The following is a 14,477-nucleotide window of genomic DNA, read 5'->3' on the forward strand; positions in this document are numbered from 1 at the left end:
ATATGTATAACTTTGCTGTACACCTGAAACTAACACAATGTGGTGAATCAACTGTACTCCAATATAAAATTTTTAAAAAATTTTAAATACTTATTGAACAAATGAATGAAAGAATGATAAAACTTCCTTGTGAGTCTTGGATGGGATGAAAGCAGGATGTAAGACAAGATTGACCTCTCCTCAGCATCCTAACTTTATATTTAGAAGTAGAATATCCAGTGTTCTCAAGTATCTTCATTAGTCTTCCCTCAAACAACATCAGCTGTCCTAGAAATCTTCTAGATGTCAGTTGAGAACATGGGATGAAAGTTATAGTTATTAAAGTTACAGTAACTATTGAGCTTTTTCAAACATACATGAAATCATATCACTCCTCTGCTTGTTTTCTATTGCACTTTCTCACAGCCATGTGATCTGGCTCCAGCCTACCTCTGAATTTCATCTTGTACCAGCATCCTTCTTGTTCATCTCACTGCAGTCACAGCAGTCTTCTCTGTGTTTCACCAAGGCATCACGCTGGTTCCTGCCTCAGGGCCTTAGCGCTTACTGTTCCCCCTGCCTGAACACCCTTCCCTCGGATCTACACACAGCTGACTTCTAAGGATTCAGATCTCAGCCTCAAAGTCTAAACCCAAAGTGTCCTCCCTTGACCAATCTGGCTAATACTCACTGTTCCCCTCTCTCACCTCAGGAAATCTGTACCTACGACTCGGTCTTTTCCTTATATCATTATCTGGAATTACTTGGCTGATTTTTTACTTGTTTATTATCTTCATCCCCCACCAAGAGCAGGGCCCTTGTCTACCTTTCACCACAGTCCCTCGGCTGGAGCCTGCCTTAGGGTAGATGCCACGTGACTCTTTGCTGCAGAAGGAAGACACAGACCGTGTTTTAGGCCTGGTTGAGGGTTGTGCCCACGTCGGAAAGCTGCTTTCCCACTTCCATCAGTCAGGCCTGGCTCACTTGGAGCCGGTTACCACCCAGGCCTCCCCCTGCTTTCCCTGCCTGTCTGCCCTCCCTCCCCCAGGACCGCTCAGGCCCTTACCTTGACGGCCCCGGTGGCTATCTGGATATGGTGCAGCCGTCGCAGCGTGCTCTCTCTGTCGATGAAGTAGGAGGCTGCCAGCTGGTGCAGGGTCTCCAGGGACACAGCAGAGCCGTTCCCACCGCCCCCGACTATAGGGGCAATTCCTGCCACCTCTGACTTTCGGCTCAGTTTCCGCTTGTCCACAAAAATGGTCAGGGACTCTTCTCCTACAGCAAACAACATGGGTGCACGGGTAAGGCCTTCCACTCCCTGATCCCCTACCGATAAGAATGTGAACCCCTTCGCCAGGGGAGACCGAGCTAAGAGGGAGCCCATGGCCCCTGCTGACGGACTCTCCTCATCCCTACCACGTTCAGAACAATCTCGTCAGACTGTGCCACAGGATGAGGGCACCACTGCCTGAGAGGCCCTCCTCCTCCTCCCTACTTCTGTAATCTCCCAAAGCTCATCCCCCGCCCCTGCAGCTTATCCATTTAACATCCTCTATTGATCTCTGTCTCAGGCAATCTACCTCCATGGGGAAGATAAAACTCTCCATCTCAAGTTGTTTATAAGAAGTCACCATGGATATTTCTGCTCTCTAAGAAAGGGCAAAAGCCTTGAAGCTCAACCTCCCTTTTCCCCATCAAACACTCAGCGCCTATCACATGCCGGCAGCTGGCCTGAACCCTTGGAGAGTTCCTTTTGTCCATCAGACAGGGAGCTAAATGTTATAATAAATCCTGCTTTCTCCTTGCCAGGGCAGAGAGAATACTGCCTATTCCCAGCTCTCGATTCTGTGCTGGTTCCTAGCCATAGGTTGCGCCATCCCCTAGCCATAGGTCCCCTTCCACCTTTGCCTCCATCCAGCCCAAAGTCATTCTAATTGGTTTGGCTGGTTACCAATCTCTATAGAGTGGAAGCAGAGAGGTCAGGGACTCAGTGGACATTTACTTCTTTGCCTATGGGTCTCACTATTGTAGCCACAGCCAATATTAAGATATGGAGAAACCTCGGGGTTAGATGGCTCAGTCAAAAGAAAACTGGGAGCACTCCCTTCTGGCAAGTGCTTAGTAGGAGTCTGTCTGTCCCCCAACCTCCTTACCCCACATCCCCTCCCCAGGAGGATGCTTATAAGCAAATAGCAATGTTCTGGGGTGAACTGGGATGTCAAGAGATTACACTGTTGACAAATGCACCAGAAAGAAAACGTTTCCCAGTCAATAACAGGCCAGGAAGAATAAAAGACCCAGGAAGGGTATTGAAGCTATAGTCAGTGGGTCTTAAAGCTATTTTCGATGAGCTGGCAACCAATGAGTGTAGGATCGTGGTATTGCTTACCTCCAAGGGTGGCAGAAAGTAAGAAGTGAGTGCCGTACTTTTTGATCAGGTTTTCGGTGACCTGTTGCAGGTTGGGTCTCCTTCCGAGGAGGCGGATGTTCCGGATAAACTCTGGGGCAAGAGGCAATGGCAAACTAAAGAAGTCCTTCCTTTCTAGAGCCAGGTTGTTCACTTTCCAACGTGCAAACTCCCTGGAGGAAAAGTCGAAGGACAAGGAAAAGCTCATTGTATTTTGGAACAAGAGGCATAACAGGTAATGTTCTTCCTCCACTTGCACCCACTCATCTCCTGTCAGCATACATCTCTGCAGATGGAGGGACCACTGCCTGAAAGAGGCCCTCTGGTCTCTGATTCCCAGTCGGTAAGAAAGCCCTACCTCAGCTGACCTCCATTAGAACATGCTCCCATTGGAGAGTGGCTTATTCACCTGAAGGCAGTCATGGTAGTAGTGTAATGGGGAAAAACAAACAACGAAAATACTGGAAGTGGTTTGCTGAAATAAGATCTAGTCACAACTGCAACTCAGTGGCTGATTCACCTCATGGCCTCTGTTACCCATTTTTAAAGTCAGGAGGTTGGTTTAGAACAACAGTTCTCAAACTTTTTCGTCTCATGACCTGATCACACTCTTAAAAATGATTGAGTCCCTGTATTTAGGTGGCTTATATCTAATGATAATTACCCCTTTAGAAATTAAAACTGAGAAAATTTAAATTTATTTATCTATTATTTCATTTAAAGATAACAGAAATAAATCCATTATATATAACATAAATAACATATTTGTATGACAATCACTATATGTTCTGAAACAAAACAGATTTAGTAAGAAGAATGGCATTGCTTTGCCTTTTGGCAAATCTCTCGAGTTTCTGGCTTAGCAGAAGAGAGCTGCATTCTCGTATTTTCTTCTGCGTTCAATCTGCTGTGATAATTGTGGATATTCTTCTTTGGTACCACACGAAACTCAACGAATGTACTTTCTTAAAGGTTAATTACAGTGTGGAATCTGAAACCATATCAATAAGCTTTTCATACTCAGTTACATTAAAATCCAGTGTTCTATATTGTACTTTGAGTGGATCTTTTTACTCTTTATGATTTTATAACATCATGTATTGGTCATCCATCTGGAAAATATGGGACCACTGAGTTATTCAGATCTTCCACATTTTGACACTTTTTATTATATAATATCAAAACATCATATTTGTTAATATCACCACAAATCTCAAGAAAAAAGTCTTTAAATATTGGAAAGCTGTCAAGCTTATGATGACAAATACAAGTTTTCCAAAATTTCAATTTTCATTTGAAAGCTTAAATTTTATCATTTAAATAACAAATACTGTCAGTTACTTTCCTTGAAGAGGCAGGCTTGCTTCATTCTTTTTTTTTTTTTTTTTTGAGAAAATGTCTGCCAAACACTAAAATCTGAATAACCATAGATTGTTGGTTGTTCATTCAAGAAAAATTCAGTCCCATGAAAAAAGTGGTTAGTTCAACACACAACTCAATCACAAATGTATTTTTCTCTGAGACCGTCATTCTTCAGTAACCTCAAACATGCTTTATATGTACTTTTCATCTCATCTTACAGAATATTAAAAAAGACATGTACTCATGGGTCAAGATCCAATAAAATTAATAAATTTTACTGCTTCAAGGACATTCATGAAGTTAAGCATGCATGTATGTGTGTGTATGTTTAGGTATGCAATGTTGAATACATGACTACTAGTGTCATTTGGTCAGACTGCCCTTATTTAAGTTAAGATGCCAGCAGTTTCATTCACCATTGCTTTTGCACCTTTATTGCAAATGTCAGCATGGACATTCTGAAAGGAACTAAGAGGATGTACATTTTGAGAAGCTCTATTCTAGACGATGGCAAATTTCCTTTCTAGTTCCATCTGGAATTTTAATCTTCATGCTTTACTCCTCACTGAAATATTTGCATTTTAAAGGATGAAATTTAAATGATCATATCCACTAGTAAAAAAGGGGTTTTCCATTGCCTCCCAAATTATACTAGTAAGGATCAGCTCCACTGCCTTAGAAAACCACAAAATGTGAAGTCTTCTCAACTTTCTCACCCATCCCAACTCTGCTCTTCATGACAGTGCTAAACCTTGGTCTAAACTTCCCCCCAAATCCATGAAGTACAAATGACAAGTCCACAGAAAAAAATAAAATAATTCAAAGTAAATAAATAAAAATCCATGCCCATTTGAGGCTATAGAACTCCCCTATCTAATTCTAGAAACTAAGACAGAGAGTGGGGGCATGTGCCAAACATTACCAGGGAAACAAAGGAAAAGGGATAACTAATAATTCAGGGTTCTGACAAAGCCTTTTAAAATTCCCACTGTGTGGCTTTATTTATCTAAGCAGGTAAGTTCATAATAATGCATTATCTTTTATTTCCTTTGTGGAGGAAATGCTAAACTTTAAAGTACAGGATATTTGTCAAAATATTTTCTATCCCAAATCCCACTGCAGCATAAAGAACGGTTGCTTGATCTCACTTCTTATTGGTTGGATGGCCAATCAAAGACATAGATCAGCTTATTAAACAAACAAACAAACAAAAAACCACAAGATCCAACCATGTTCTGCATACAAGACTCACTTCAGCTTTAGGAACACATATACTGAAAGTGAAGGGATGGAAAAAGAGATCCCATGCAAATGGAAACCAAAAGAAAGTTGGGGTAGCTTATTTAAGACAAAATAGATGTAAAGCCAAAGGTCATTATATAATGATAAAGGATCAATTCACCAAGAAAATATAACATTTATAAATATTTATGCACCCAACATAGGAGCACTGAAATATGTAAAGCAAATATTAACAGATCTGAAGGGAGAAATAAACAGTGATACAATAATTGAAGGCAACTTCAATACCCCACTTTCAACAATGGATAGATCATCCAGACAGAAATTAGCAAAGAAACATTGGACTTAAACTATATGTTAGACCAGATGGACATAATAGATATTTATAGAACATCCCATCCAGCAGCAGAATACACTTCTCAAAGGCACATGGAACATTCTCCAGGATAGATCATATGTTAGACCACAAAACAAATCTTAATAAATTTAAGAAGACTAAAATCATATCACACATCTTTTCTGACCACAATGGTATGAAACTAGAAATCAATTACAAGAAGAAAACGGGAAAATTCACAAATACATGGAGATTAAACAACATGCTCCTGAACAACCAATGGGTCAAAGGAGATATCAAAAAATATTTAGAGACAAATGAAAATGGAAACACAAATACAAAAACCTGTAGGGTGTAGTAAAAGCAGTTCTAAGGGGGAAGATTATAGCTATAAATGCCTACATAAAGAAAAAATAAAGATCTTAAATAAACAACCTAACTTTACACCTCAAGGAACTAGAAAAGAAGAACAAACTAAGGCCAAAGTTAGTAGAAGGAAGAAAATAACAAAGATCAGAGTGAAAATGAATGATATAGACACTAAAAAGACAATAGAAAAGACCAATGGAACTAAAGGCTGTTTTTTGAAAGGTTTAAAAAAAAATAGAAAAATTGTTAGACTAACCAAGAAAAAAAAGGAAAGAAGACTCAAATAAAATTAGAAATGAAAGAAGAGACATTACAACTGATATCACACAAAGGATCATAAGAGACTACTATGAACAATTATACACAAAATTGGACAACCTAGAGAGAATGGATACATTTCTAGAAACATATATATATATATATATATATATATATATATATATATATATATATATAAAACCTACCAAGACTGAATCATGAAGAAATAGAAAATCTTAACAGTCTAATTACTAGTAAAGAGATTGAATTAATCATCAAAAACCTCCCAACAAACAAAAGTCCAGGATCAGATGGCTTCAATGGCAAATTCTACCAAACATTTAAAGAAGAATTAATACCAATCTTTCTCAAACTCTTCCAAAAAATAGAAGAGGAAGGAAACTTTCATACTCATTTTATGAAGCCACCCATACCCTTATACCAAAACCAGACAAGGACATTATAAGAAAATAAGATTACAGGCCAATATCCCTGATAAACATAGATGCAAAAATCCTCAACAAAATATTAGCAAACTGAATTCAACAGTACGATAAAAGGATTATACACCTTGATCAAGTAGGATTTATTCCAGGGATGCAAGGATGGCTCAACATCAAATCAATCAATGGGATACACCACATTAACAAAACAAAGGATAAAAATCATATGATCATCTCAATAGATGTAGAAAAAGCATTTGACAAAATTCAATATCCATTTATGATAAAAACTCTCAACAAAGTGGGTATACAGTGAACATACCTCAACATAATAAAGGCCATAAATGACAAGTCCACAGATAATATCATACTTAATGGTGAAAAGCTGAAAGCTTTTTCTCTAAGATCAGGAATAAGACAACATTGCCCATTAGCACCACTTTTATCCAATATAGTACTAGAAATACTAGCCAGAGCAATTAGGCAAGAAATAAAAGTCGTCCAAATAGGAAAGGAATAAGTAAAATTGTCCCTATTTGCAGATGGCATAATATTATACATAGAAAACCCTAAAGACTCCACCAAAAACTGTTAGAACTAATAAACAAATTCAGTAAATATGAAGGATACAAAATAAATATACAAAAATCTGTTGCATTTCTATAAACTAATAGTGAAATATCAGAAAGAGAAATTAAGGAAACAATCCCATTTACAACTGCATCAAAAAGAATAAAATACCTAGGAATAAATTTAACCAAGGAGGTGAAAGACTTGTACACTGAAAACTGTAAGTCACTGATGAAAGAAATTAAAAAGACACAAATAAATGGAAAAATATTCCATGCTCATGGACTGGAAAAAGTAGTATTGTTAAAATGTCCATATGACCCAAAGCAAACTACAGATTCATTGCAATCCCTATAAAGATTCCAATGGCATTTTTTACAAAATAGAAAAAACAATCCTAAAATTAGTATGGAACCACAAAATACTATAAATAGCCATAGCAATCCTGAGAAAGAAGAACAAAGCTGGAAGTATCATACTTCTTGTTTCAAATTATACTACAAAGCTATAGTAATCCAAACAGTATAATATTGACATAAAACAGAAACATTGGTCAAAGGAACAAAAGAGCCCAGAAATAAACCCACACATATATCGTCAATTATTTTATGACAAAGAAGCCAAGAATATTCAATGGGGAATGGATAGTCTCCTTTGACACAACTGGAATGATAATGGGAAAACTGGATAACCACACGCTAAAGAATTTAACAGGACCCCTATCTTACATCATACAAAAAAATCAACTCAAAATGGATTAAAGATTGAACTTAAAACCTGGTATTATAAATCTCCTAGAAGAAAACATAGGCAGTAAGCTCCTTGACATGAATCTTGGTGATGGTGTTTGTTTCCGGCACCAAACCCACTCTCCCTGCTTTGTTGTAGGCCACACCTAGACTTCATTAAGTAACAAAGAATTTCTATCGTATCACTTAGTTTGTTAGGGGGTGAAAAAGGCAGGTATTCTTCCATTTTCCACAGTTTCTTACAATGGTGATAGCTCCTCACTGAAAGGAAAGGCCACTTTACCAAAGAGGTGAATCCCACTTTAATTAAATCTAATAAATAAAAATTGGTTGTCACATTGCTTGCTCAGTGCACTTCATTCAAGACTGCTGAACAGTATCTCCTACGAGAAGCTTTTTCCCTGACCATCCCATCCAAAAGAGCACACCTACCTCCGCTTCCCCATGCCCTGCTTTACATGTCTTTTTTAGCACTTATACTACCTGACATAATATATATTTTTAATTCTCTTTCTCTCCCATTAGAACATAAACACTATGAGGTCAGGATTGATTCTTTCTGTCTTATTCAACAGCAACAGAACAATGCTAGATGTTGTAAAACAGAACAATAGTAGATTTTCAATAGATTTTTGTTGAATGATTGAGTCTCTCATTTATTTTATTTATTTAAAATAAACAACCATTATTTTATGTCACAGCTCTCCTAATCATTTAGTTGTTTGCAAATTATTGAAACTAGATTAAAAAAGTTAGTGATGAGAATACATAGAAGCAACAACCAATCAGTGATTGATGTGAAATAAAAGTAAAGCATTCTAAGTGTGTATACATATCAATGAGAAAATTAGATTTGATTTATAAAGATGTAACTTATGGGCATACTTTTGTGCATTTTTTATACATAAATCAAGGCACTGAAGGTATTTTCTTATGCTTTGGTAAACTGAGTCTGAATCCTCTTCCATTGTCTTCAGTGGACATGGACAACTTCCAATGACGGTCCACAGTCCACAGGCCAAAGTCCCACGAGTATGGAGCGCCCATTCAGACTCTGCTGTGCTTTACACCCAATGTTAACGATCAACAGCTCCAATCCTCTATACTAGGTCTAACAACAATTTCTGCCACACTCATAGTGTTAAAGAGCCCCAAAGAGGCAACAGTCTTGGAGTCCTGTACTTTTCCTTAGTCTTCATCTTCCTTTGTCCAACATCAGACTTGACATATTTTATTGTATCACATATTTTATCTAAACCAAACAAAAAGTTTTGAGTGTATCTTACTCAAGTGAATGAATATACTGAAGCTCAGAAAGCTAAGTATTTTGCCTGATGTCACAAAATTACCAAGAGGGAAATTTGGGCTATTAGAATTAGAAGAAACATTTGAATACTATTTGCCAACCTCTTTCATGTTATCGTGTACATTGAAAATTCTCTGTATGTGATGCATTGGGATCAACGAATGAGGCTTCTCAGGCCTGAGGAGACAAGCACAGGGAGTCCTGCTACCCCAGACCCTGCCCAATCACCCCAAGGGCTGAGGGAATCAATATATGGACACCCCTATAATCCACTTGTAGCACCACCACATGCCAGCATGCAGAGCAGTTGAGAACATCTGTTCCATTCCTCTTACATTATAAGAAAATCATGAAACAAAGAGGGAAGTGGTTTGCCTAAAACAATATAACCATTTGGCACTAGAACCAGAACAAAATCTAGTGTCCTAACCCTATCCCAGTGCTATCAACAACAACTATGATGATGGTGACAATAGTAACAATGAGACCCAGAGAAGTTAAGAAAGTAACTTGCAAAAAGTCACACAGTAAGTGGCCGAGCCATGACCAAAACCCAGGTCAATACCGTATTGCTGTTTCTATAACACTATTTTCCTTTGTGTACATTCGATTAAGTGTATTTTATTTCATTCTAATGCTTTTTAAAAGTTTACTATCTTTTAACAAAGATATTTTCATTACCCAGAACACTTAATTCCTTTAATTATCTACACAAAAAAGGAATGTACTGTATATGCAAAATGTAGTGCAACACATACACCAAAGCAAAACCTTTTTTGGATGAAGGTAGTTTCAATATACCCATTTGCAGGAGGAGAAATTAAGACCTAGAAAAAAAATCAACTCCATACACAGGTTACCATGCAAGGAATCAGAGATAAAGGCCTGATTCCAGCTCCTATGGCTGCTCTGAAAATCATAACACAGAATAACAAATGACTTAGAAAATGAATGATACTGTCTTAGGAAGGTTTTTATGAGCCAGTAATAAAAAGTAATGGTTAACATTTAATGAATTCTTAGCATGTGCCAGGCATTCCAAGTATCTTGCAAGTATTAACCAATATAATATTCAAAACACCCCTATAAGAGGTAAAATATAATTATCCTCATTTTACAGACAAGGAAATCGAGGCACAGATAATTTGCCCAGTAGGTAACACCTGGTAGGTGGCAGAGTCAGGACTGAAACACAGGCTGTCTGGTCCCAGGATCCACAGTATTTACCACCGTGTTATACCACCTCCCCCGTGAAAGTCAAAGCGGCAATCACGAGTTTGTGAGTGGAAGAGAGAGAGAGTGAGTGTGTGTGTGTGTGTGTAAATGAGGGGGTAGGAGAATTTCACTGGAGAAATACACCCTCCCAAAACAAATAAACAAAACTCGCTTCCATAAACTGGCGGGGTGTCGACTCAGAATTAGGCATAAGGCCTCAGCTGGCTGCAGGAAGGTTCAGGCTCTGAGGGCACCCAGTGGTTTTCTCTTCTACTTCACTCCGTTTCCTGCCTGCCCTTTGGGGCCCTTCACTGAATCAAAATAATGGAGGAAACATCTGTGAATGGAGTTTGAGCCAGAGTGGTAAAAAAAAAAAAAAAGTGCTTCTAGAACTTATTAACCTGGTTCTTTCCAGCATCTGAAAACCTCAGAAGGCAATACTGGAAGGCAGCCTGAGCTATTCAAAGAACAAATGTTCATTTCCGATTTTTCATTTCGTAGGGTTTTTTTTCATAATAAAATAATCAAGGCTCTTTTTTCCCCCTAGGAAAAGGATGTTTTCTATATATCAATTATATTAACACATGCTACTTCAATTAAGCCATCATCTTTGTTTCAATTAAGACATCAAGTAAATTTCCATTTCAATTTAGCCATTTCTCCTAAAATCTTCTCCCACTGTGTTTGTTTCACAGTCAACAGTATGAGAAAGCAAACATTTTAAGCACTAGGGAAGGCCATATGGAAAGGGCCCTTAAAGCAACAGAGGTCACTACATAAAGAGCTCACAGGTTAAACCAAGGGTGACCAGAGCTCTCCAATGTGGACTCTGCCTGCCGTTAACTGAAGCACTTCAAAACGTTGCTTCAGTTAAGGGCTACAATTAACAGAAGTTTAGGCCACTTTCTATTGCATTTTAGATTAGCCTAGAGTGAATCGCAAATATTTTTGTCAAAGGATTAACATACCCATAAAATTATTAATAATCAAAACAAAGTTTAGGAAAGGTACAATCCAGATTGGAGGGTAAAATCCCGTGTGTTATTAGGAGCGAGCGTACACACCGACACCGAGAATATTGTATACGTAACAAAAAATCTCTATCTGTATTCTTAAGTGATCGTAGTTAATCTCTGTCCCAGACTGCTAAACACTGACAGTCCAGTTGCCAACACAGGATGCTTCTGGTTGCATGTGAGTTTAGGGATTTTCCGGAATCCAAAGGGGCCTGTGACAGGAAGGCGGAACCGAGCCCCATGCCAAGCCTCAGGCAACGGGAGCTTCAGCAGGGCTTGGGGACCAGGCCAGCTCTGGATCTGAAGCAAAAGGGTCTCCGATTAGAATACTAAATGGCTACAAGGTGTTCCCAATTTGAAAGATGTAAATGAAAAGGAATGCCTCCACGTAGCAGCTACTGACTCTGAGGTCACCAAACCCCCTGCAGCACCGTGTTCCTCCACCATACACGAGGTCAACAAAAACTGCCACTGAGGGTCCCCCCTGCAGAGTCCTGCGCTCTCAGCCATGAAAGACAGAAAGAGCACAGCCGGGGGCTTCCATCCAGGTGCGGTTTCCAGCAGCCACATGCTGAAGAACCACTTTTCAGGCTTGTAAACTGAGAACATTGATCCAGCCTCCTTGAAGAGTCATGACCCATGAAGCTTCCCTCCCTATAAACCTTAAGGAGGAGAGTATTTTTTTAAAAATCCATAGTTTAATCAGAAATAGAGTTACAGATGTAGAAAACAAACTTATGGTTACCAAGGGGTAGTGGGGAGAGGGATAAACTGGGAGATTGGGATTGACATATACACACTACTATATATAAAATAGATCACTAATAAGGACCTACTGTATAGCACTGGGAACTCTACTCAATACTCTGTAATGGCCTATATGGGAAAAGAATCTAAAAAAGAGTGAATATATGTATATGTATAACTGATTCACTTTGCTGTACACCTGAAACTAACACAACATTATGAATCAACTATCCTCCATTAAAAATTTTTAAAAATTAAAAAAACAAAAATCCATAGTTTAAAAACAAAAACAAAACTATACCTCAGTGAGGCTGAAACCCAGTAGTAATGAGCACTGCAACCTACAGTATGGGTGGTTGCACTGAGACCTTGTGCTTACAGCCAGATTATTTTTACCAACTTTCCAATAGACATGTCTTTCCCTCTCTGTGTGGGAAGCACATTTAGGCCCATTTCCGAGACCACCAATATGGTTGCCATTTGGAAAAATCACATTTCCTGTATCCTGAGTATGCAGCTTGACCCACCGCGCTCTGCTGTGGCACCCCTGCAGGCTTGCACCATCCTGTTCCAGTGTCAGCGTGCCCCTGAGTGCTCAGAGCGCATTTGTTCCCCTTGAGTTAGAATCCAGCCTGGGTTTACCAGGGAAGGATTCAACGCTGTCTCCAGCAGAGAAAACCAATCATCACCTGCTCACTCAGGCAGCCGTTCTAGAAGAGGTTCTGGTACTACCTGAGAGGCTGGGGAGAAGTCTTAAGGCCACCACTGAGCCCAGGATGCCCAGCTCCAGACCCCACTTTAAACACAATGGCAGAAGGAGTGGACTGTTGTGGTCAGGAATGTCGCCTTTCTCTAGTCTTCTGATGTATTTCCAACAACCTCTCTGTGGGAGGTACCCTCCTCCAACCCTTAGTGCTGAAAGGGACTGAGCTACCATCCTCTAAAAGGTTGTTTTGATATGAACCATACTTGTAAGAAAAAAAATATGACTGATTTTCCTTGAAAAATGAAGGGAGACACAGGACAGGTCATTAAATAAAATATTTAAGAACTTTGGAGCCAAAAAGATGGATTGGCCTTAGGCCAAGGACAAAAATAGGTTTCTTGTCATTTTTACTGTGACTTGACTTTGTCTATGTGAACTGTCAACCAATGACCATTGGCAAATTTCTCCCATACCAACCAGTACTAGATAAATACAAATGTCTTTGTTCTCAGAGCCCACCTTTCTCCTGGAGAGTCGGTTTTGCCCAACTAGCTTCACTCGCCAATTTGATGCAGGAGTCTCAATAAACACTGAGAGTTGGACTGCTGATTTCCCTAAAGTGTTCTAGGAAAGGCACCTTCTCTTTCTTCATCTTTCTAACAATATACCTTGCATCCAGGGCTAGTGCTCTCTTCATAGAACTCCATCCATCAAGCTAAGACAGTACTGTGTTTTCTTTTTCATAGGGCTTATATTTGCCTTAGAAAATTCACATGAAGGAGAATAGCCAAAGCCAACATATACATTGAGGGATGCCAGTTGTTTACCTCAGTGACACAGCTAAGATGGTTTCATGTTCTTGAGCTAGAAATTTTAGAGCTGAGGGATATATCATGCTTTGCCTCCTGTACAGAAGGCAGTATTTCTAGATACAGCACCTCATCAGGAGATTTCCATCTCAACCAGAGATTACTATAATGTACTTGCCTATTAGAGTCTTTACTGCTATAATGAATAAGACATGATGAATCTGAGCTGTAAAAAGAAATTAGAATAAAACCATAATCTCTTATATTGGTGTAAAGCTTTCCTTTAGTTTTTAAAAAAATAATTGCAATTTTTACACAAGCTCAACAATTTTATCAATGCAAGGACCTCAAGAAAGAGGAAGTGGAGTTATTACTACTCAAGTATGAACCTTCTAGAAGTTAACAAATGAAGAGACGGAGAAACTGAAAAAAGGGACCAAGTCTCAGTTGATCAGTGGTAGAGTTTGATGAGAACCCACACCACGCCACAAATGATTTTCTGCCTTTGTCTATGACCTGTGCTCAAGTTCAAAGACCACTGTACACCTTTGTCATACTTCCCTGGAAATTCTTTTGCCTCGTTTACCACTGTGGCTGGGAGAAACCCCCAGGCAGAAAGGCTTCGATCCAGGAGCATTTGGGTAAATAATATCTCGGCCCCTGCAACTCCAGGAGGCACAAGAGGAGAAAGTAGGCCAGCCCTCCCCCCATGCCCCAGTGCCCCGGTCCACTCACTGGAAGAATTCAAGAAGCCTGGCACGGAGGTAATTTAGCAGCCTGCTGTGTTCTCAAACAACTGCTCGTAAACAATGATTGGCCAATTTCATTCTAATCTTCCCAATTTTGCTCTAATTAAAATCAAGCTGTAGCTTTCACACAGTTTAATTAAGGTTGATTGGGAGAAATGGGGAGGGGAGACTCAAGCTTAGAGGAGGAGGAAGAGATCACTCTTTGGCGAATCT

General features: G+C 39.2%; 1 protein-coding gene across 2 annotated transcripts in view; it reads right to left on the reverse strand.

Annotated features, from left to right (window-relative positions):
- The window catches only part of BRINP2 (BMP/retinoic acid inducible neural specific 2), a 120,374-nt gene that overhangs the window by 19,621 nt on the left and 86,276 nt on the right, over nt 1–14,477 (reverse strand). For both annotated transcript variants that reach the window (XM_082462350.1, XM_082462351.1), the window contains 2 exons: nt 2,369–2,559; nt 1,046–1,254 (listed from right to left, as the gene is read on the reverse strand). In XM_082462350.1, the coding sequence (XP_082318476.1) occupies nt 1,046–1,254; nt 2,369–2,559 (400 nt within the window). The remainder of the gene's footprint in view (nt 1–1,045; nt 1,255–2,368; nt 2,560–14,477) is intronic.

This window comes from Balaenoptera physalus (assembly GCF_965194825.1).
Source record: "Balaenoptera physalus genome assembly, chromosome: 1".
Classification (NCBI taxonomy): Eukaryota; Metazoa; Chordata; class Mammalia; order Artiodactyla; family Balaenopteridae; genus Balaenoptera; species Balaenoptera physalus.